This window comes from Lottia gigantea (genome assembly GCF_000327385.1).
Source record: "Lottia gigantea unplaced genomic scaffold LOTGIsca_69, whole genome shotgun sequence".
Classification (NCBI taxonomy): domain Eukaryota; kingdom Metazoa; phylum Mollusca; class Gastropoda; family Lottiidae; genus Lottia; species Lottia gigantea.
In genome coordinates, this window is record NW_008710347.1 from 899,259 (window position 1) to 926,070 (window position 26,812).

General features: G+C 32.7%; 1 protein-coding gene across 1 annotated transcript; it reads left to right on the forward strand.

Annotated features, from left to right (window-relative positions):
- Positions 1-564: 564 nt before the first annotated feature.
- LOTGIDRAFT_167796 (hypothetical protein) lies at positions 565-4,507 on the forward strand (the record flags this gene model as incomplete). Its single annotated transcript, XM_009065300.1, has 3 exons — positions 565-711; positions 4,013-4,256; positions 4,491-4,507. The coding sequence occupies 3 exons, from the start codon at positions 565-567 to the stop codon at positions 4,505-4,507; spliced, it is 408 nt and encodes a 135-aa protein (XP_009063548.1).
- Positions 4,508-26,812: the final 22,305 nt, after the last annotated feature.

Genomic DNA, 26,812 nt, shown 5'->3' on the forward strand with positions numbered 1-26,812 from the left:
CCGAAACACTTTTTGGCATAAAGGTTAGGAATAACTGTCTTAAAAAAAACCCCGAAAAACAAGACAAAAAGAATTACATATTCAGTAGGGACAATAATGACATAAATCACCTTCGCCAACTGTTGCACTGGAGATGTACTATTTTACTGAAGACAACAGCAAATGAATTGAATCCAATTCGATCAAGATAATATCACAATATGTCATAATAAATATTTATACATGGATTATAGATGTCTAGATATTGTAGAGTGTTTCTAATATTACGTGTACATCATCTATATTGTTTCACGTTCAATACTAATTTTAACCAAACGTTGTCGTGGTTATCATGTACCGTAACCATCTATCTATCGAGGTAACGACTAAGCATACTAATGAAGTAGGCCAAGAACAAGCTGTTATTAGGGAGCTATGAAATGGGAGCCCCAAAATCAAAAACCACCCTAACTGTACGGTTCAGGACTCTTCAGGAAGTAAATAAAATGACCAAGTCTCCGATTAGCAACTGTACGGTTAGCAACTTGCTCTGTGCGATTCCAGACTCTTCGGGAAGTTAAAAAAATGAGCAAGTCTCCGGTAAGCAACTGTCCGGTTAGCAACTGTCCGGTGACCAACAGTTCGTACTTCAGAAAATTGGCTACTGCTGCAGTTACTTTCAACTGTCAACTCTTTCTGACTAGTGCAAGAAACAATGAACCAACCAAGATAGTAAGTGCCTTACAGATGACTTATAGCAAAAAATATGACACATTGAAGCATGGGAACCCTTAACAACAATAATATACCCGGAATAAACAGATACATTTGTTTTTTTGTGGTTTCTAGCTTCAAAGGACGTTGTATAGCCTTGGTTTGTGTACTGGAATATTTAATACTTTTGTCCGAATCAAACTCATCTTCGGGTTGGCGTCTATGTTTCTGGGTTTCTAGCACCAAATCATGATCACACCATTACGACAAAACAAAGGGGCGTTCGATTGGTGAGTTATGCACATTTGGGACACTTGGAATCAACCGTAAGTTCAATAAAACAAGTTGGAACAGGGTTCAGAATGCATCCACGTGTGCAGAAAAAGAAGTATGTGTGGACAGAATTCAGTAGGGCAGAGAAAGGAATAGGGGGTCGGGGGGATTTTGAGTTTGATTGAGGCCAGAATTGGAACAGACAGAACCTGTCCAGAACTCACCGATTGAGTACCAACATGTTTCTGTGAGAATGAAGTCATCAAGATTTTCTAAAAGTAAAGGATTTACAAACGTCTATCGGAATTCAAATATACAGCTCAAATGGTCCGTGATACACATAATAAGGACATAAAAACATCTTCGAAACCCGAAACGACGAGAAATTTGGATACTGGTTGTCAGTTCAAGGGAGGTAATTATCTCACAAAATTGTGTTATCACAATGTCAGTTCTATTATAGGAGAGTATCACCCAGTATAATATTGGTTAATTTTTGAATAATTAATTATTGCGAAGGGAGTTTTGAGACAATGAAATGAGTTTCACGATCTTGTTTTGATTTTCTCTTCTGGTTAAGGCTAATATTACTAGGGTGGTCACTTGTGTTTGCTCTTGTCCTGTTTCCTACTGAAAAATCACAGTTTGTGAATCACATCTGGTGATGAGTATGCCTTCGAAATTTTCCAGACCGATTTTTCTATATCAAATTGAAAATTTTTTCCGAAATTTGTAATTTAAGCACAATTTGAATGGGCAATTAGTTTTCTTGATTTCATAAGAGTGAACAACAGCAGCAACAGGTAATCCGCTTTGAGTTTGGGTGCCTTGAGAACTTCTAGACTCCACCGTCTTAGATGAGGAAGGCATGGCAACTAGTCACCACTGTAAATAGTAAAAATTTCATTATTTAGCATAGTTTCAGGGTGAAATTCATTTAATAAAATTGAATGTTGCGTTAGGCGAGTTGGTTCAAAATAAGCGATTCTCTTTTTGGCCTGTCTCTTTGCTTTGATCGGAAAATCAGAAACCATCTCTTTGATGATATTTTTGTAACCTTTGAGCATACAGAATGTATTGAAGCTTAATCTATTTTGCAATGTTTGGCTTAACAGACAACTTCGTTTCTTTGACTTTGTTAACAGTTTGTTAGACAAACTATCATTCTGTAATCAGACTTGATTTAATAGAGATTATTTGAATGAAGGAGCCTATCATAACACTAGTAATTTAATCAGCTACTCAATAATTATATTGAGTGTCTTTTTCATTATCAAATGCTATCATACGTGCCATCTTGCTCTTGTAAATTCATCGTGAATTAATTTGGATTTCCTTAATAAAATGAATGAGTTCTTGAAAGTTTGTTTTTCTATGTTTTGAGTCTAGTGATTTTCCGAGGTCTTTAATGCCAAATTTAAAATCTGTTTCATGCTACTAAGGTTACTTCCAGGACTTCCAGGAATAAAAAGCATGTTCAAATATAATATTTCCACTAAATATCGCTCCTGATTTTCCATTGTTTTTGTGCATCCGATAATATAAAAGAAATGGTTATTGTTCATTTGAGAGGCTTTAAAGGAAACACCATTATTCTCACTGAAACCTCCTTTACTTGTATGAAGACGCGACTAATTTTCATCTAAATAGCAATTGAATGGCCATTTAATGAGAATTCGGAGCTAGAAGAGTGATAAATCGTTGGAATGATTTATGTTTCTGGTAATCCCCCTTCTTCCTCATACCAAATTTACATTGACTTGACAATATCATGTTATATGGAACCAAATCGACAGTTCACAACATGTACATTTCAGTCCAAATTGACAAAAATTAAGTTAGCAGGAAAATAAAACAAAAACTTGTGAGAAATGGGAAAAGTTTGTGCATTAATCTTTTGTGTATAATCTTGGTTGGTGAAAGACGACAGATTGAAGTGTCTAGGGAATTCCTCACAGATCGTTTGTTATAAACCAAGCGTTCTGATTTCTCGTCACTTTCTATCAAGACGGAACACAATCAAAATTTGTGATCGACATTCAGTAATTAGGCTGAAGCGATCCAATAAAGATATAGTGAGAATAGGCTGCACTAAATGGCCAGCTCCTATTTCATAACGACTCATAACGTTTCTTAATAACTTCTTCTATCATCTAGAGTCTTATTTGTATGATAATTTTACCTCTCAAGGGAACGACTTCTGGGTCACATGTCAAATATGGAGTCATATGCAATATGATTCATTTCGATAATATGCCATGGAAGATAAAATAGGAAATTCAGTCACGTGGATAGAATTTGAACTGAAGTTTATTATATCAGAAGAAAATCCCGTTACTCAACTGTCTTTTGATTAATCTCTGCTCTATTTACAAAATTTCATGGCTGATTAGCCGATTGATTAACCTTAGCAAATCGATGTCATCTCTTATTACTGAACAACTACTGCCTCAAATTCTTCAATTGCTTCTTGATCAAATTTAGAAAGCAAAGATAAGAGAGACGGCATATTGATGGGAAAGGAAATGTCGAAGTGCTCTATACACTAGTATAGGAAACAGGCATTATTTCCATAATAAAATTATAACACATCTTGTAGAAGTCGGCTTTAGAACAGATCGACAATAATCACTGGACTTTAGAAAGAATTTCACTTCAATCTTCCTATTACTGATTAATATACTGATAAAAGTAAACAGTGGATTTCTCTACAAAACTCACTTAACATCGTTCATTTTTACCACAATCAACTTTGATACGATTAATACGAGTAGAGCCTTATTCAATCCAAGATTTAATTCTACTCTAAGAGAGATTTTCGGGATTTAAGACTTGGTTTGAAATGTTCTTCATATAACTTAGTGGGTATCATTTCAGTCGGTATTTTATCAGAGACAGACGTGCTTTTGTAAGAACCGAATGAACGACAGCGCAATTTCACTCTTACTTAAACAGGTTAGCTAATTGATACATGTGAAAATACTACACGATATTCTAAGGTAATTTTCATAATGCTATATAAATAATTTTACTTTTTACATTTCAGTATTACGAAAAGTGGACTTCAAATATGCAGTCTTACTCCGCTCTGGAACTTGGAAGAAGTTCTTTACAAAGTTCATCTACATCAAAACATTCGAGTACCGTGTCATCAACTATAGGTACCAGCTTATCATCAACAACTAATCCAAAACATTCATCCTCGCATCACCAATCACACGATACTTTATCACAGTTTGCTGAAATAAAAACAGAAAAACTTTCATTTGAAGAAAGTATGAATTTACCAGGTAAGTTATTTTTTTTTTAAATTTTGATATGATTTTAAATGAATTAATTTATTTTACCTTAATTCAGTTCCTACTATAACAAGTCAAAACAATGAAATATAATTTTTTTACCGTGTTTTAAATTATTTTATTCCAACACAAAACACAAATAATTTCTCTTTCAAGGGATATGCATCAGAATTGAATAAAATAAAATATACAAATTTTTATGTCTCAATTTTTGTTTTTTTATAGATCAAAGTACGAAATAATTTTAAAACATGCGTCACAATGTGTTTTAACAAGTTTATTTTTCTTAAAAAATATGATTAGATAACTTTCAGTAATTACAAATTGACAAATATAAACAAAATATTTTTTATGAATTTGCAAGACATATCTTACATTCTATAAAAAAGGTGAAACAAATGATGCAATTTCTTCTTCTTCTTTTCTTTATTTCTTTTATTATGTCTCGTTCTTTTAATTTTTTTATCGTCGTGTACTTTGTCTTTAATTTTGAAAACTATTTTTTTAAATATAATTATAATATCTTATGTTCCTTACTATACATCACTATTATAATCGGTCTATAGTACAATTATTCCGACCTACATTCAACGAGCTGTTCATTGTGGTAAATAAATAATATTATTTGGACGGATTATACTATGTATGATATATAGTCCCTATGCCACGCTGCTTTATTGTCGATTCGCCATTTAAGGAATTGTATGTCTAGTAACGTGTGTATGTTATTTGAATCCTTGTATATATAATAATTTGAAGTAAAGTTGTACATTCATTGAGTTTTGCATATTTTACTAGGCACAGGAAAGTGATTGCCAACATTACTAGCACAATTTTAAAATTTATTCAGAATACGGATAGTTTGTGCTCTTTCATCTTGCTACTCAAAGAGATAGTAACAGATTTACACCAAAGTGTTTATATTTTTGTAATTCAACCATTGTATAATCCTTTAACAAAATCAACAACATTTAAAATTTAGTTTTCGGTTGCTTCAAAGAGGCAATATTTGCTGCTAACAAACTTTAAATCGAAACCATGAAAGACACAAATTTAATGCAGCAGAAACTCAAAATAAAATAATCTAATTTTTTAGCTTTAATCATGGAATATTTTTTCTAAAACTTGAACAAATCGGTCTTAAATATTGAAAAATTCATGGAATATTTAAAATCGTGTATCAAACAGATTTGGAATTAAATTTATCGTAAATTTCGTACTGTAAATGTCAAATTTGCATTCAAAAACCTCTGAATGATGTTAAAATTATAATGGAATTAATTTATATTTTAACATTATTTTTGAAATTTTTTTATATAAATCTACATACAAAAATATTGTATCAAAAAATGCTCAATATATTAATAGATATTAGACCGAACTGATGTACTTTTGAAAACAAATCAGATCTATGATATAAAGTCGAGGTGAATCATGCGAACAAATGGAATCGTAATTGTTGTGCAAGTGTTTATTATTCGGAATCAACGCTGAATTTGATGTCTTTAGAAAATTTCAAGTGGGTACCCATCAAGTTAGGAAGCAAGCATTGAGTTGACGAGTGGATGTTTGAATAAAACATTTAGAAAGGACACCTGCCTGCACTAACAATATCCTAACCTTAATTGTTAGTATTCAAGTTGTGTATTGTAAATGATATTGAGTAAAAGAAATACATGTTGATAGAGACTTGAAGTATCTATTGTTAACATCCAACCACCACAAACTGTGTGTAGAGAATTAGAGATTAGACGGTATAATACAACATATGGCCTTAAATTCTTCACTTGATCCTTCATTACTATTCTCTAATATTGATCTAGACATTATTTACATCTTAAACTTAGCTTGAAATAATCATAAGTCAATATTTAAATTATGTAATATTGGACAGTAATTTCCATCTAATTTAGATCAGAATTCTTTCAGCATGTAATATTAACGTATTTGAAATCAGTATTCATCGTAATATATTGAGTGTATTACCATTATTTGATACGATAGAGTATTTGGTTTTTTTTTTCATTTTAATAAATTGCCAATACATAAACCTTAATCTTCAAAAATATAAGAAACGAAAGGTCAGGCACAGATTCCTTTTTGTTTTTGTGGTCCTAAATCGTAATATTCTTCAGAGATAATTTAGAATCTTGGCCGAATATAACGATTCCATAATTTACTCTTCAGACTGTGAAACATACTTCTATTAATTCAGATCGGTATGATGATATTATAGCCATAGAATTGGCCAGCTAAAGTAACAATTTGCATGGAATTTGTTGGAATTAGTAATTTAGTATTAATATTTTCATGACCATGTATTAGTGATGCTATTATGAATGAATAAAGAACATAAACAATTCGGCTCACAATTATTATTTTTTTTCTTCTGAAAATGAAGTTTTAGTGAGAAATTAATTTGTGGTTAACGTCCTATTTTTCTGTGTATGCGAGATGGAACAAAAATTAACAACTGTGCCATTGCATTATTGCTTGTAACAATTTGTAAAATATATAATATGGATATATTTTCAACGACGGAGAAAATTACGGTTCAGTTCTCCATTTTGTCCCGATGTTTACAAAATTTGTTTCAAAATATTCAAGTTAATGTATCAGCACAGTTAAATTGGATGAAGAAATTATTGTAACAGGCTTTCTTCCAGATGGCCGTCTCTATTCATTCTATGGAAATAAGAAAAGACGAACGTGAGAAGAGTAAAATACGTGAGCAATAACCTCGAGTTCGTCTTTTATTATCCCGTTGTTACTCTTACAATACACGTTACAAGTCCATTGTAATGGCACCGTGGCGACCTCTTGTCTAATCTGCATATAAGATAATAAGAAGATTAATGTATCGAGATTTCTAAGATAAGATAGTCTTGTAAATTGATACTGATGAGTTCAGCATCGTCCTTTTAAGATGTTATAAAGATGATGTCTTGTTAAAATAGCCACTGTTTAACTTTCGCTGTTATTATTGTAATTTTTGATAGTGCTATTATACTCTTATCAAGATGAAAGTCGGTGAAGAAGTAATAAAATAATTATTATTTATTAGTAATATTGAGAATGTTGTCACTATTGTACAGTTCTATTTATTATATTACATCTGATTACTATGAGATCAAAGAGGGTCAGTAACTTGGTCAATCAGAATAATCAGCTATCCTTTACTTGTATCACTGCATTTCATAAATTTCATTCTTTACTCTTAACAATGTTTGAACAATTAAACGCTGAAAAAAAAAGATATTTTCGGCAACTTCGGTCGAGTATTTGTGTGACAATGATATTTTTAAATAGAACAGACTGTCATCAATTCTTTCATTTCGTCAATAATGTGACGACCAATGTTACATCTGAAGCAGTAAAATACTTTTCTACTAGATAGTCTAGCAACCAGAACCCCTCAGACAACGTCGCATCATACTTCTAGATTCTATATTCATAGTTTCTAAACTGTATTATATGGACAGCTTCGCCATCCATTTGACCATTCGTATGTTTTTCTCAGAGACGAGAATTTTTTAGCTTTGATAAACAGTAATAGTGTTCACAGCTCACCGTCGAAATTTGAGTCTTGAAATCCATGTATGTTCAGAATTATCAGCGTTAGAAAGTTAAAAATACGACTTTTTTTTCTTGAGAAATGGCATATAGAAAAAGCTGTATTGGCTAAGAATAATACAAGAAATTCCTAGTTTGATGTATTTTTGAAGGAATTATGCGATTTACATACATTTCTAGTACTTCTGAAGACTATTTACATATATTCAAGACCTAATTTAACCACCGAAAATGGCGAACTTTTTCCTTTAAATAACGATGTTCCTATGTCTTCACCTCACCAATCGTCCAAACAGAAAGTAAAATTCTTGATATATATTTGTTGAGTTATATCATGAAATAACTAGTTAATATTCAATCGCTTCGATTAGTAAAAATACATGATTCATTATATTAGCAATAACCAAACTCCTCACAATGTTTCATACCATCGTTGATGGTTTCGGTATTGAATACCTTGAATAAAGATTAGTAGAAATGTTTTCGTTTGACCTACATACTCCTTCCTATATTAAAGCTGCCAATAATATCTAAGCGTCTGTCATATTGATGTCATAAAACGCTTAGTTTTGGTGAAATTTCAAGAACCACAGATGTTTGATTCGAACATTGGTATGGTGGAAATGGATGTTATCAGCCTTCGCGATACACATAAGAGGATACAGGTTGTTCCTATTTAGTTCAAATTGAGTGTTGTCGATAGCCAGATCCCGTACCCAGCTTATTGGCAATGTGCAGCAGATACAGTGCCAAAACAAGGCAACCTTGAACCAGGATCATCATATATCAGTTTCTGTTAAGACGGTATAATTGGTATTGAAAAGACAGTCGTTTCTACGGAAATGGTCAATAGGAATCAATTGAATTATTCATTTTAATGATAAAGATTCGCAAATAAACGAATGCGTTACGGAAGTTGGACAGAACATCCACGCTTCAACCTTGAGCTGAGCAGAACGAATATCACTTTAAAGACATCTCCCCAACCTGGCATACGGATGAGTCCTAGTAAGTAACGACCAACAAATTTTTTTACTGTCTTTTTTTATGATGAGTTTCTGGAAAACTGCATTGACAGGAAATTCAGTGGATTCAAAAATACATAACGATAATATGTATCAATATCATTTCCATGTGGACAGGATATCATCAAGTTTCGTTGCCAGTGTTATTTCAAGCGCTAACGGGTTCATCTAATTCCCCAGAAGTTGTTATATGACTTTGAGCACTAAACCTCTACTGCGTAACCAATGCTCCCTGGTGTTGTCAAGGCTCTTTTGTATAATGTCAAAAATCGAAAAATTTTATCAAAAGTAGATAATTTTTGTCATTTGCATCGTAGTTGTGTGCTTTTATTTTTGAAAAATTCAGTGCGATTCAACTATAAACCTTAGCCAAATATATGATTAGCAAAATCTAAATTTATCACGACAATCTCCGAATCAAATCACATGGTATAATCTTCATATGAATTGTTGTTAATAAATCTAGTAATATTAGGCAACGCTCAGCGGTCTCTATATACCATATTTTTATGGTTATTTTATTAATATAATTATTATTATATTATTTTACACGTCATTGTCGAGATCAGTCTGGAATCTACAACCGAAACATTTTGAATTTTTACCGAATTTTTGTGAAATCCGAATTTTCGTGAAATCCGAATTGAAATAGTAACGTTTTATTTACGTTTTAAATTAAGGGAGGAATTCTCTATAATGTTATTTGACAACTGGGACTACTTATGATTTTTTTAGAACCAATTTTAGTCATTCAGGTTAATCAAAACCATGAGTACCTTTTAATATAAGTGAATGCTCTTTTGCCTTGTCAACAACCGCTTTCTGACTATCCCGTGGTTCCCCAAGTACCTCTCTTTTCTCCTCCTTCTACCAGCTCTGCCACAAACAACATTTCCTCTACCCTTGCAAAGTGTATCAAACTTCCCTGCGCTTTTTCTTTGATTTCTACTTTCCTGTCACTTTCTCCTGGTTCTTCTTCATACTTTTTCTTCTAGTTATACCAACAATAATTGCTGATCGCCATTTCTTCTCTAGATTGTGACGCTCCACGATAATATTTGGTCTCTCGAAATATTGCAAACAAAATCATCTATTTTTGTGAAAAATCTAGATCTTGGGTGCGGTCTCAAAGAGCATCTTATAGTATGGTTTAGTTGCATGCAAGCTTGTCTGATTCTGAGCAAGATTTTGTTATAACAGAAATAGAAGCAGTTCCCACCGAGCTAATGAAGGCATCGAAATGAGAAATCCATAAATTGTGAGCGAGGATATGAGACATCAATGTCGTCACGGGAGATTTTAAAGTGTAAACGCCATGAAATTTGTGGTCTCCAGAGACCTCTAGCGTTATTTGACGACCAATTAATTATCATCTAGCCAACATTTGCGTCACAGAAAACAACTGGTAGCCACAGTCGTCAGTTCATCACAATATGTCAATCTTATTGCGGATGGTTGCCTGGGAGAAATCTGTCGCTTGCTTCATTTGCTCGCCTGTCATTGTAAATTGAAATAAAGTTCCATGTCCATTTTATGTCTAAAAAGGTTAACGACGCTTTGACAGAACGTCTAACCTTACGACATCTCAATTCCACTTCTCACTGTGGATTACTTCAGTCAAATAACAATACTTCATTTGCATCTAAATTCACTTCGAGTTTGCTAAAGCTGAGCTTTGTAATAACTGTTGTTTTTATTCATTATACGCCACCTGATCACTCTACTTCAAATATAAAATAACTTTTTAATTGTACTCGTGTAAAGAAAAAGAATGAAAAGCGATCATATAAAAGGTATTTGATGTTTTATTGCTCTCTTGTTTTTATCAGTTTTATGTGATTAGATTCAAATTGTTTATTCAGATTAGTGGAAGAATTTAGATATAAATCTATAAAATCACTTAATGTTATATCATTAAATAAGATACAAATATCTCAAACATTATGTTCACGTCTGAACAACTTGTCTAGACGACCTACACAGGGAACATTATGGTGCAATGACTGCTCTTCATGAGATAATACCATGCATATTCTAACTTTTGTGGTCTCTTGTGATTTTCTCTAGTATGACTTCCCATGTTAAATTATGATATCTAAATAAGTAATACTATTGTAACCCGTCTAATTTCGGAAAAGTGATTGTTTTTGAATCCCAACATCTACAACCGAGAGGAATTGAGGTTATTTTGGAAGTAATAATATTATGAAGAATACATATAAAACTGAACCAAAATAGAAGGAAACAAATAAGTATCGCGTTTCCGTGCTTTTAGGTTGCCGTATCTTCGAAATTTCTATAATTTTGGTCCCATGTACAAGCCAACCCTCGAGGTAACTATATTTGAATCACATCAATTATGAGATATTGAGAATAGAGTTATAAAACCACAATAAGAATGATGCCATCAGAAATCATGGTCCAGAAGAAATAATGTAATAATGGTGATATTTACCAATTCTATAAGTCAGCCATCTCCAGCATGGTTAACGGAAACACAAACTATTACGCCCTCTTGTGCTCAAAATTATATCCGGTCGAGAGCAATTCATCACCTAATCTTTTGACACGTTTTGGACTTTAATGACTATGTTTAGTAAATAATTTCCAATCCCTGTTGCGTAGTAAAGATTTAATATCAAAGTTTAAGGAAAGCCAAATTAATCTGTGGACAGAAGTACTTTATATTAATGAAGAAGTTCATTTCAGACCTCCAATTCATTAGCAGCTGGAATTACTCTATCTTCCGGCTCAGATTGCTTTGTAGATCTTGTTCACTTTTTTCTTTCAAGAAATGATGCGGTTTGTAGTTTGAACATAAAACTGGTTTTTCAACTATTATGTATATCGTAAAGAGTTGCGCCGGTATTTGAGCTTTGGTTTGTGTAATGAAGGATGTCTGTTATGATTAACTCCAATGTATGCTACCATTTAAATATTGCTGCATTGTTTTAAAAAATGTGATCTTAATACCAAGGGTTTGGTGTTTGGTTGTTGTAATTGTGTATGTATAGTGTGATCCATATATTGTATTATGAACAGTTCAAAATCACATTTGTTCCTTTTGCATGAAAAGGAAATTGTTTAAAGGTGACCAGGGTTAGATCGTTTGTAGAAATTGTGAAGCAAGTCGCAAAAAACATGGGGAAAATAATGAATGTTTTAAGATTTTAACTGGCACTAGCTGATTCCGTCTTCAATCCTTATTTTTAGTTTCCTAGTGATCGTTGTATACAAAGTGGTTGCCTTTAAAAACCAAGTTCTCGAATTGGAGTGAAATCAGTAGTCTCGATTAGAAGATTCAATTTTGTTAGTTGGTGTAATCGGCCAAACCATATCTATGCAACTCAATTCTAGCTTTGAAGCAGTGACATTGATACAAATGCTCTATGAATTTTAATTATCTAACAAAAACTTAAAGAAACGATGACTTGACATGCGAGATTTTCAATCGTCTTTTGAAGGCTATTTACTCCTCCTCCTTCCAACGACTAAATGACAACGAATTGTTCACTATACCATGTACCTTTACTAAGTGATCACTACTATTAATTATAATTGTAGACCGGGAGTAGTCTTGCATCCCTTTGACTGGAACACATTCCATAAGAGTGATGGATATTTGTTTTTGCAGGATTTTTTTTCATCATGCATAGCCAATTTGCAGCACATCTTATCATAGGAACGGTTGAATTTCTAATAACAGAAAAGCGTTTTGAAGAAGTTGTACATTTTTTTTAAACCGTTGGAAATCCAACTAAATGTAATTTAATTATGTTAATAGAGATTACATCTAAATACTCACTATTACTGTAATGTAACATTCTCGGCAACGTTTGACGTTCATACTTGATAGTGTACATAACGTGAACGTTATAAGGAAAGTTCATTGATCTGTTATACCGTTCAAACGACAAACCAACTGTACAAATATGATTTGTATCCGTCGCGTATGCACCACGCATGGGGGAAATAACGCATCCCAACTAAAAGGAACTTTCCTCGCGAGTTTCAAAGCGAAAAACTTCTAATCTTCAAATGGTATATTTAGATCTGACATTCTTTTTATGTCTAGTTAAGCCGTGTTTAAATAAAGCTGTTAGAGACAAACATTCAGATGACTACATTACAGAGTAAGAGAAAGGACAGACCATTCGTTCAACTTACTATTTCCTTTTACATCGCTAACTATTTCACGGAAGCTGGAGTAGTGTCAAAAATTTCATAATTTCTTTTGTTTGAGCTTCTGTTATTTCAGGTATTCTTTTTACCTTTTTAGACTTAGGTCATGTGACTTTGGAAACATCGTCAAAGAACTTTTTCAAAATTTCAATTTTTTTTTTCAAATTCTTAAACAATATACTCATAATAAATAAGAAAATATGTCATGAAAATTTTAATTTTTTTTTTAGAAAATTAGAACTTAGAGATTATACATAATAAAGGAAATTGATCATGTCAAAGATTTATTTTTTGCATTAATATTTATTTGTAAAGTTATTTATTTCATTTGTATCTTTATTGTTCCATAATAGGTTGGAATAATTATATGTAAACAATGTATATTTATCATTTTCGATTAAATCAAGTAGAGAGTTGGAACACAACATTCAGTTAACCGTCAAAACAGTCAAAACTTTTCCCGAAAGGCAAAAATGTTATTTAAAGAATTTGTCTTCCTGTGCCAAAAACCGCCATCAAAGTCTCTTCATTGTCTTTGATTTGCACGGATCGTCCCGACTTTCCCATAGTTTGACATCATTCATTGGTCCATAACGTCAAATACCCCACATCTTCATCATACCGTATAACATTCTTGGATTGAACCCAATAGCTACACATCAAACCTCTTTGAACAAAACTAAACTGCACCATCTTTTATCTTTTTATAGTCTATTCTATTGTTTATGTCTTATAATACTGTTTTAACCTAGAGCAGCCATTTCCATTTAGAAGCGAAGTCAAAAACCATTTGAATGCACTTTAACTTTGGGGGATTTAAAAGTACAGGATCGCCTTTTACGGAGGTTGATCTAGGCCTTGAATAGTTTACAGAAGTACTAAAAAAATCACATACATGTAGTTGTTTCAAATGTACCTCAAACTTGAAGTTTTACTTTCTATTTCTATTACGTCTATTAAGGCAAAGTCTAAAGAAAAGACGAGTAGTCACTTTAACTTTGAAAAACAGATAATTCTGGACACACATTTGACGTGATTTGAAGGCTCAAATTTCGATGGTGGGCGGCGAACACTATTACTGATAGGATAAGCTTGGCTAAACATTTCCTGTTTCTGAGACCAAGGTACTATTGGTCAAAGGGGTGGCGAATCTGTCCCTTTAAAGGAATGGTGTCCTTATTTTTTCTGTTGTAAGTGTAACCAACTCGAGAGCTCAGAATTAAAATCGGTGTCGCAACAATATGTCAAAGTATGTCGTCACTACGAATATCACCAGAATGTGATTTTTTTTATACAATATATAGAGACAATACGTATATCAAGTTCATATTGCCCTAAAGAACCTTCAATGGTTTTCAAGTTTGACTTTGTGAATACTTCTGGCAACGACCCCCTCCATACAATTGAAAATTGAAAATAGTTTGGATTTGGTTGTCTTGTAAATGGATTGACGTTATATACAATAATATAGCAACGAATTATTCACATATATGACATAATCCACAATTATTCAAGACACTTTCTGTGAGATTTCAAACGACTAGACCATAATCTGAGAAACTTTAAAACATTGTAAATGTAATTGAATTAATTGATGCAGTATGAAGATGTAGAGTTCTACACCTGTAGGGAAGAGATTTGAGTAGAGAAGAAAGCAAATCCTAGTTCTATTAGCAGAATAGAAATAAAAGATTTAATGTTGTTAATTTATCAATGTATAATGATAGTAGGATAAATTCTTAAGATCCTTTCTTATCTGGAAATCGTCGACTTTAGCTAAAATACTCAAACCAATAGAATTACCTCATTTATATAGACTTAGTATAGGCTTGCTGCTATTGTTGTATTAGTAACAGTTTATCAACAATCTTCTACATATCCTTCTTCTTAGACATTATATCCCATTCTTTCTTATCTACCTTTTAAGAGATTTCCAGGAATTTGGCCAAAGACTCCAGAAGACGATTAACTAGCTCTGATGTCATTAATTTCAATTATAATTATGGACGCATTGGTTTTCGATTGAAGGACTTAGTTCTGGAAAACTGACTTAATCCCTGGGGAGATTTACAAAGAACCTGTCCGCGTTCGATACCATTGTATGCATACGGAATTGGGCGCAAGTGATAGTTTCCTTTACGTTGTCATTATATTTGTCACAAGAGATATAAACTAATCCCCCAGAAGATAGGCAAGCATGCTTAGACGGGTGAAATGAATGTTGTGTGATTACCGAAGGAAATTGGCTTCGAACTCTTGGGGGAATCATTCGACGATAAGGATTACTTGATGGCTGTTTTTTCCATTTGCATAAGCCCTCACGACGAGCACGCGCCATTAACTCTTGTTTGATAGCAAACATGCGCAGAGAAAATGTTGATTTTCTACAAAGTGTATAAAGAGGCAATTCTCGATTCGATACTTAAGTTTACTTTAGTAAAGATACTTCTCTTTATTTTGACTTGTTACAAATATTTTACCATTTAACTGATTGATTTATATAGCTTTACTTTACACATGGCGTCAAAATTGCGTTTAGAGTTTTCACACAGAAGGAACCAAATAAAATTTATCATACAACTACATTATCAAAATACAAAATCAAACATTATCAAAAAAAAAATAATCAAACATTATCAAAAAACATAATCAAACATTATCAAAATATCTTGACTCTACTTTACTGGCAGAGTTCTATGCTGTAATGATGTGAGTTGCATTCGACATAGTCTGGTACAGACCTCAACAATACATTAAAGTGTGGGTATCTGCTGATTTTGTTGGTATATAAATAAAGTTTATAAAACAAAGTTACTCCCTTTATAGAACAATTAAAATTCCGTACAGGCAAGACAGTCCCGTCAGTCCAAGGAAGTGCTGGCACGGTATATCGGTGAATCGATATATCGCGATACGACATGCCACGATACGCTTATCGTATCGCGACGTCGTGTATCGATACTTGACGATACCTTTTATTCCATAAATAAGTTGAGATTTTTGTTGTTTTATGATATAACAGTCTTGAAATTGTATTAATTTTTTTTTATTAGACAGAGGACGCTTTCCACTATCAACTATGCTACCAAATATCACAATTATAAAGTTATGAATTAATATATATTATAGAAATTTTGAAGATAAAATGTTACTTTTTATCCCATTACCTCATATCGCGATATGTATCGTATCGTGGCCCTTGTATCGCGATACATATCGTATCGTGGCATCATTGACGATACCCAGCACTAGTCCAAAGCATGACAAAACTCTATAGAACTTAAGTGAAAAACATGATTTTACAAAATTAATATATTTTGTTTTTTAAGATGCATACTCTTTCCTTAATCAGCAGTAATGGATTACTATAAAATAGTAACAAAATAGACGAAGTTAGTTGGGAATGGAATAATATTTACAAGCAAACCTTGTCGTAGAGCAGTACCATGCTTTCTGGAACGTGATATTCACTATAATATTATCATCTTAGTTGTCTTAGTGTGTTCAACGAATTATAAGAAAACAGCACTATGTTCTAGCTTGGATCGTTACTAAAAAATATCATCTATCAATGTTTTTCTCGAAAATAGTTTCTATTATGTGTAAAAATGGGGTATTTAGATTTATTTAGTAAAAAGTACGGAATAAGCGTGTCAGATGCTAATATCAGTTATATCAATGGCCGTTCGGTGATAATTACAAACAAATCTAATTCTTTTACAAAGTAGATTTACTTCCTTGGTGATAAAAAATAGGAGAGGTGAAAATTGGTCGTTTTGTTAGAATTTAAATAGCTATATTTCTACATTATGTTAGATGTTATTAAATTAATAGGAGAACTCGAGTCAGACAGTGAAATATGGTTATAATCTAGAAGAGGATTTGAACACTAGGAAATAAAACCTGGTGATTTCTTCCTATTGACAGTGATGATATTTACAAGATCAGTGAAAACTAATTAGCACCATATTTATCATTTTTCATACCATTACTTGCTAACGACCACTGCTTCACTGTCATATAAATTTCAATTCCCTCGTATTGACACAACTAGTCCCCATTGACTTATTAAATTCCTATCATAACAGTATTTGATTAAGTGCCAGATTTTATATGCCACTCGAGCCCTTTATGATTAAAATTAATCTTGATGAGTTTTCTTTTTTCTTAAAGGATGAAATAAATGTTACATATAGTTGTTTGAATTCACTTGTTTTGAATCATATTTGAAGAATGTGAAATAGCAAATAATATTCCAGTACAACCATAATTAGGCTTTAGTTATCCTTAAGCGTAATTTTGAAAATAAAACAATTTTTGGTTTTGCATGTAACATGTCTGATAGCTTCGACAAATCGTCAGAGAGATAACGACCAGTTAAGGTTATCTGGAATTTTAGACTATACTTTATACATGGAATATTTTGTACATGAAAGCAACAAGGATACATTTCCATTGGACGAATGGTAATAATCCACCAACAAACATTATCCTTGGCAAAGTTACAACTTTTATGAATCACAAAGCCAATCTAAATTATTCGCATATATGCATGTACATGTACTGTATTTGGCGACATTTTCACCTTCGTTGAAAAATTTCCTGTCACTTTATCTGAGTTTTTTTTGCATCCTTGTTTTTGACCAAGAAATGATGTTGAAGGTAGCTATAAAGCGCAATGGATAATGAGCTCTGGTACAATATTGCCACATCATTGTATTGTAACAATATTATCTGGACCGTTAGTGCTTGATGAAATACAGTCGCAGAAATTTCTTTTCAGAGAGTGCTGTTTTTGGGCGATTTCACTACTAAAGCCTTTTCACTCCAGGCAGGTCAGAGCTTGAAACTAAGAATACAAATCTTTGTTCCTGATATTTTGAGATGCTACTTCTTTGAGTTTGAACAGTTTCAATTTTGTAAGAAGAACATCTTGTGAGTTATTTTGGTCTATTGCAAAAACTGTTTACACTCCTTAATTTTCAAAATTAGTTTTAATTTTGGAAAAAGAAGCCAATAGTTTAAAAGGGGGGAAAAAGTTCTGGGTACCAACGTATTGGAAGTTGTTCATAATCCACACGATATATTGGAAATGATTTACTTCAAAATACTTCAATTTAATAATAAAAATCATGCACTTTACGATTTGAATTCTCTCATATTTATGGTCAAAATATTTGCGTCTAGAAAATTCCTTCAATTAAATGAAAAATTATTATTCAAGAAGTGGTTTTCATGTTGAAGAACGCGACTCTTCATCTTCCAGATTCCACTTAAATAAATACATATCGTCTCAGCTGTAATCTAACTAAAGCTCCTGGATTTTAAGTGAAAGGTTGCCTGATTTTTGGTTAATCAGAAAGTTTTAATGCTATTGTGGTTTCATTACATTAACAAAGATTCATTCCATTATATTAGACCCACGAAACACCCCTTCCGTGCATACATGGATAAGAGAGAAAGTTCAGTCTTTGATAAACTGCCGACCAGATCCGAAAAATCCAGCATGTCGATTTCACTCAGGCCTTTTGTGACTTTAGATCACGTTGAATGAAGCGCTAGCATCGATATTGGGGATTTCGGGATCTTGAGGCTTTTAGATATGATTACTTGATTTCTTTAGTCTTCATTTTCTCGATAGCTAGTTGGTCTAACTAGGGTTAATTGAGAGCAGGACAGATTAACAAAGATAGAGAAATTTGACCTATTCTCATGTACAAAATTAATAAGGTGTTTTCGAATTTGTCTTCGACTGAAATATAAAATCTCTGTCTTTTGAGTTAATGAAAGATTACGATTGGTGCCAACTCTTGCGAAATCGATTTTATTTTATAAAATTCATGGCACGGTTGGCCATGATCGGATGGATTCTTATCTGTTCCTTAGCTTTAGTCATTAACGTAGACATGGTATTGAAATATATTGAGAAAACAAATGCAATTGCATAATGAATAAAATAGTTACAAAAAGTGAATGAAATAAATAATTCTCTGATAATAATAAGTACAAGATTCACTTTAAATCATAATCTTAATTAAAGGGATTGGTGCGCCATTTTTTTTTACCAATTGTACCTTAGTCTGATTATCAAAGCGAATCAGTAACAGCTCACCATCGAAATTTGAGCCTTCAAATCCAAGTATGGTCTGATCTTGAGACACTGCCTTCTATAGAAATAGGAAAGGAATTCCTAGTTTGAGATATTTTTCTAAGAAAACTTTGCGATTTTTGTACATTTCTAGTACTTCTGAAGACTATTTACATATATTCAAGACTAAAATCAACCCCCTTAATGGCGCATTTGTCCTTTTAAACCCTATCGATTGATGTTTTTTTTCCTGGAAGAATAATTCAAGAAGGAGAAGGTTTCAATGGTCATCTATAAGTTCATCACAAAGAATATCTTCAATATTGGGAAATCAACATAAAGGTTCTAAGTGATTTTTCTATTAAACGGGTACGAGCAATATGAAACTAGAAATGGATACTTTTGATCTCGAAGAAGATTTCACTAATATGTGACAAGACGAAAATTATTACGCAAAGTTCCAAAAAGCTTGCTATAAATGAAATATCATATAGTCTATTGTTACAATAGAGATTTATGAGATTAGAAATTTAAGAATGTTGAAAATACAATCAATGTTGATTAAATCGTCAAATATTATAAAATATCCATTTTTATATCTTATAATTCATCAGCAATATTTCACTTTTTTCATATGGGTCACGCGTCTACATTGAAATCTGAAAGTAATGTAGTCTAAGGTACGTGACGCTGATATACAACATTTAAATCTCCCTTTCTAGATGAAAAGTGATGGAAAATTGTTGAAGATGTTGAAAAAAGAATAGAACTACGACAGAAGGTCAAAACTTGACTTAGAATGAAGGTATTTGTATTAAGTTAATTTTTCTCAATTATAAAGAAACGTTTGGAATCCGGCGGGACCTTTCAGACGCGAGTTGAATGTTCAACTTAACACAGCTGAAGTTATTTCTATTCTATTGTAACAACAACGTGATCTGAACGTTTGTACACGTTTTCACAATAACAGTGTAACGGGTGTTCGATTTGATTGCATTAGTAAATTAATCTTTTTAACTCCAGTCAATAATCTTCCTGAAAATGGTCCTTTTTCATCACTCATGGTGCCTCAATCTTAGAAACTCTTTGAAATAAGTCATGCGTCTTTACAACCTAGATCGTGGTCTTTAACAAGCAAAGCAACGCCTTACCATCAGTGAATAAAGGTAATCAGTTCTCACTAATGGCACCAATTTGAGCTGATCTCACGCACTAGTTATCATTGTTCAACAAACCTTTTCATACGCTCTCTTCTCTTCTGTTTGAATATAGATGATCATCTATCGATATGTCTCGAATATGGTGTAGAATCTCTTCCAGCAAATACGGCCTTTTTTGTTTTGATAAGACTTCAGATAACTTGATGATATGTAATTCTGAGTGAATCTCTAGAAAGAGAATTTTACTATGTACATGTGTGTTCATGTTGATGTCACTAAATATCAGTAAAATATCTTTGGTTCGGAATGACCAAAAAGAGTATAAAACGATTTGTATCGTTCCTGATGCATGGCTATATTAAGCTCTATACTCTCTTCAGTTCAAAGTTGTGATGAAAAACTATGAAAATAGTAACAATATATTACCAATAAGAGGTTTTCCTCCGTTGCTTTGAACAAAGATGTATTCTTCAGATATGTAGTTTTCTCCGTCTTATTTAAATCACGTATTGGTTGTATTAAGTCGTGTGCGTAGACGGCTATTGTCAATATACAAGAAAGTTGAATGAATGAGAGAAGGGTCAAAAATGAAATATAAGACTCAGGTAAGTAACAATTATCATCCGATATTTTCATTGATGCCTTCACAATTAGATACACCCATCTTGTTATACACAATTCTCTTTGTAGTTTCTTTTATCATTACCGCCAATACATCTTATAGTATGGGTTTCAAATTATATATATGCCCAGTCATGAACGTAAGAAAGTGATTGTACTCTATAAAAATCTGTAGTTTTAGATGGTTGTATGTTGAGTATTGGAAGGGTTTGACCCCAATAGTCCATCATGTTAAGAATCAGTGAGTAAATCCAGTTAGTCCGTGATGGTGTGAAAAGGGTTTTTACGAATTGTCAACTCTGAATATACGACACACAATTATAGAGTTTAGCCTTCATCTAGCACTATTCTAACCAACCATTATCCACTCCCCGTACATATCTTGTTTACTTGATGATCGGCCACTGTTTGATCGACAAGGTAAATTTGTTTTAGCGAGGCTCACCTGTGATTAGGAGACATTTTTTGAGAGCTTCAATCCCTTTGATCTATCCGACAATCTGTTTACTGCTAATGCCTCTTTGAACCTAGAAACGTCTCTATTTGAGATATTTCTCTCGCTACATACTCTTTTTTCTTTATGTTTGTCCATGTGCAATTGTCAACAAGATGGTCTTGTAATCGTCAAGTCTTCGCCCCAGTGTGTAACGTCTGTTTTGCTTTGAAGATATTATTTTTGAGGTTAGTTTAACCAGGTGTATCTGGAACTTCACGTTAACAATTATTCCTGGTGAACGTCGTACAGACCAGTTTAACTTGGCAGCGTTCCTGTCATTTATTTGAAGACGGGAATCGTTTTCAAAAGGAAACAAGTTTGTCAAAGAGGATTGACATTCTCGGCCCCCGCATCAATTTATATATTCTCACGAAAAAGGGTGTCGTAAGACCGAGTACCATATTTACATTTCAACATCAAACGTAAATTGTTGTCTCTTCTCTTAGATCTTTGCTTCCACAAATTTCAATAATTTCAAAAGTTTTTGGCTGATAAAAAATTATATTCATTGATGTTACTGTCTCAATGACCTGAACATGAAAAACAAATAGTTTCAACTAAATAATGTTATACAAAATAAATTTACCTTCAGTCGTGACCTAAAAAATTGTTATGGATGGAAAAGCAAGACTTAGCAATCTAAGATTAGCGAACAATTAGAGGTATCGGGTTTAGAAGTGATTTTACTATCAGAATGCATAATAATAATGACATTTATATTGGAATTTGGAATTCATGTGATGAGGATCATAGCGTCACGCGTGGCACAGTCATTGAGACACCCACCGGAAGTGATACCTCTATTCACTTTATTATTGCCCGTGGGGCTTCAAATGCCGACAATAGCAATTTTCAGAATCAATACCGTCGTTTATATCATCTACAAATAAACAAGCCGTTCAAAAATGAGTGCCTAATTTATTACCATATCAATAGCCCAGAAAGTTTCTCTTCATAGGAAATAAATAGACAAAATAAACAATATTATGTATGAGAACTCATCAAAAAAGTCACTAGTCTACTCGCACATATGCATCAAGAGTTCCGGAAGTGGGAGCATGATCTGCCTCGCTTGCGACACCATCCGATACCCAAATTCAATATAGTCTTTTAGATTTGGATTCAATTTGAAACAACAAAAACTGCAATCTTCCGGGTGTAAATATTGAGGAAATGGTTTCGGTTATTCATTCGGAAATAGTGTTTCAGGTGGATCAAATTAAACTCCATTAGCAAGAAACGTCCTTTAAAAGACGATATACTATACTCAAAATCCCATTGTATAAAGAAATTTACTACTACTAATCTAATTGGATATTAGTTATTGTAATAGTAACGTATATGGTGAAAATCAGAAAATCTTAATACTAACAAACCATTGATGACAATGTGTAAGGAGATTTAAGACAAGGCGTGGGTGGATATGTGATTTTATATCCCGTATTGGACTCTCTTCACTGTGCTTGTGCTTCAACATGATGTCATCAAAATATTGGTGAATGGCATTTTTTCTCTGCTTGTTCAAACTTTGAATATTTACTTCAGACGAGATCAACCTACATCTCTTTAAATCCCCAAATAAACAATCTTTTCTTTGAAGTCAAAAATCAGTAAAATATCTAAATAACGAACTGAGAAAGAAACCGGACAAGGTCGCGATGCTGTTGGCAAATGACATCCGTTCTAATTCTCTCCATTGAATTTGTCAAAACAAAATTATAGGATCCCCACTGCTTTACCGATTTGTTGAACTAGAGGTGCCATTTTCTTTAATGAATCGAACAATGCAATTTCCAAAAAGAATATTATTTCTATTTTAAATGGGTACATATAAGTACGATAAAGTAAAAGCTTATAGAAAAGCGTCCAGATACGGATGATATTGTTGCTATTGCTGTTTGACAAATGCTAGTTAATCAACTAAAATAACTCTTTTCTGTACGCGTAGTCCATGTCTAAGAATTTATATAGCATTTTACTAGAATTACAAACAATTATTATTAGCTGACGTTTTACTTTTAAGAAATTTGTAAAGACGAATTATTGTTTGAATTTTTATCTGTAAAATCATTTATTGCTTCCGTTTAGACACACAGTACATTGCTGTCATTCGATTACATGATCAAAATGGGAGACGTTTTTTAGGATTTGCACATATGTACTTAGATTTTGGGCTAATCCAATTATAAAAAAATGTGTATCAATACGGCATTACAAACAATGAGTATTGGGTACGTATGATGAAATATCTGACAAAGCAGACCACCTAATACATGGAAATTTTGTGCTCTTGTATAAATAAGACCATATTATTTGGATTTATTTCTCTAAATCCTTACTATTGAATGGGTTGACTAAAAGTGAAACGAAATTCTCAATTCATGTGATCTTTTATATGGAATTACACCGAGCCACCTTTGGGTTTGATTGTTCGATGTAAACTGTGGAGTTAACCTTTGGTGTATTAGAGATTCCGTATATGTTAATGATAAGGCACATGTCTATTATCAAATGCACGTCCTGTTAAACAGTAAGGGTGTAATAGCCACCCTTGACGTAGTCCTTTCTACCTTGACAGTATGTTTTGTATATTGAATCAGCTGGCTAACCTATATATTCCAATCGATTGAACGCACTGCCCGATCTAATCCAATTAACATCTTCTGTTCAACTCATTCTTACATGCAGTCCATTAAATTTTAACTATGGTGTTATTACAGAATTGTCACAATTCTGCGTTCGAGAGGATTGTCCGGTTATTTAGTTGTATCTATCTTCAAACTACTCGTATTAGCTGTACGCCCGTGAGTCCATGTCCATGCTCAATGGTGTTTTGCATGTGAGCTCCACATCAATAAGTATAGGTCATTGTGGCATGCGTATAGGGCAATGCATGCAGGGCCTGATCAAATCTAAGGATCAACAATACTTACGAAATGCTTTGTTAAAGAATGGACGCAAAACATATTTGCTGTTTTTATTTTATTTTAACCATGTTCATGACCATGTCCAGGGTTCAAGATGGAATCGATTTCTAACCAGAAGTCATCGTTTTCTTCATTTCTAGACATAGACGCAATTGATATGTTATATTAACGCCTATTCCAATTTAAACATTTGAATTTTAAAAGGATACTTTAAATATTCAAGCAGTATGGCTTCTTTGGCAAACCACAATATAGATAACACGAACGTTTTAAAACTACTTTCTTTTCAAGGTTTTAAATTTAAAAATCTGTGCGTGCAATGATTCAAAATGCATAAATTAACAAAATGGGCTCAAATTTATCGTCTCATTACTAGAAAAGAAACTTCATACTTTTAAAGAATTGTAACATTTTCTCACATTCTAGCAATCAAAAACAACAATTCACCCCAATGAATAAAATTTCCGTTTTCGGTTGTTGTAAGAATAACGTAGTAATGGATTGCCCCTTACAAACAATAGTTAGGTCAAACGATGTCTTTGATCTTACAGGTGTTTCCTACTCAATACAGGTGTATCGAGAGAAGAAACGAGTCTATCTTGACGAGCTTCAGAAAGTTAACATTTATTTTAAATTCACTTTTTGGACGACCAGTCACAACTCTTTATTCCCGTGTTAACCTTCATTAAACCAACTTTCTGTAAGTGTTATATCTTTCGCGCACGTCGAGTTTATGTACCTTTCATGCGCTCAAAATGCATGTCCGTTTTCCCTTCTTTTTCACGGCTCTATGTTGTTATTTTACAAGGATAAGTCAAACCTTTAACCACGACTAACATGTATAGAAAATAAAATAATCTTTTGTGAACATAGATCTTGACAACTCGTTATTGGTATATCTAATGGTGTCAACCGGAAGTTCATTGCATGTAGGAAGTCCCGCAATCTGATTATGTATTGAACAGTTCTAGTTTCATGATTCTGAATTTGTTACAAAGAGCTTTTAAATGCTGAACCACTTGGTTGGACAAATTATTCTTCTATCGTTGTTGTTCTTCACAACATCATCCTAACACATATATATTCTCTCAAATTTTAATAGTTTAGATGGAATCAACTTCATATTTTAAATATAAAATTTTGAGATTTATTAACCATTATCAGAACACGGTCAGCACTTGGTGTTTGTATTGTAACCATATAGTATTAAACTTAAGATAACAGCAATGAGTTTCGTTCCGTTTTTTAATAGAGCTACTTCAGTTAGTCTCTAATGACAGCCCTCTTGAACGTTCGTAAAATTATCCTTTGGACCTAACTTGATAAACACCGCGTCACAAAAAGCCAGTGCTGGGGATGGTAGAAATTTGATTGGTTATTCAATTAGCCCTCTTGAACGTTCGTCAAATTAACCGTTTGACCTAAAAATGCCAGCGCTGGAGAGGGTAGAAATTTGATTGGTTAAAGCAAACGTTATCGATGTAGGTCAAAAGGTTAATTTTACGAACGGCCAAGAGGGCTGTCGTTAGACCCTAACTGAAATGGCTATATAAAGAATAAAAAGCTAATAAAAAAGAGACGAAAGTTTGATCTAATTTTAAATAGGCTGCATCAGTGAATCAATTTTCTAAATAAATAGAATTATGTAATAGATACGTACGCATAATTATTGATTGTTGATGTCATTTCTATATATTGCCCCCAATTTTTACTCAATCCTGCAAACGGTTATTTACTCAATCTTTGTTATTATTGCATTCATTAAATTAATCAAAGACACATGTAAGGAAATATATGTCATTTACAACGTACGATATCCTTCGCAACATTTCTCTTGAGTTCGGTGGGCAGAGAAAAAAACATTTTTCACTTAAAAATTGGAAACAAAATACGTAACCTACGCCTTTAGAATATTGAATTGTGTTTTATATTACTTTTAATATGATTACATCATCATCAAAAATTCAATAAAAGTTGGTTTTCTATAGAATATAATTACATGGATATTATAAGCTTTACCGTATGTCTATAAATCTTTGAATATTATTCTTATTCTTATATCTTCTTCTGTAAATCATATTCTTTCTATTTTGGTCACGACTGTTACTTATCACTAGGTTGTTGTTAGATCCTCATAAACCTGTCATAACTAACAAAATAGGCCGTCAAGTAAAACACATCTTCTTTCTTTATACTGTTAATATAGACACCTTATAAATCATATTCTCATGTTATTATAAAGGACTATATCATATATTTTATCAGTAGAACATGATAAATCATCTCCAATACACGCCTACTATTTAGATAAAATAACATAATAATAATTAAACATAAAGATTGTAAGTTAGATTTGAACTTCTCATCATGTTTCAAATCCCTCATTTTTTATTGAATAGTGAAATGGATATATCGTAATACATTCCTTAACATAATTGATGGATTTTAGAGGTAAATATTTTTAATTATCAAATT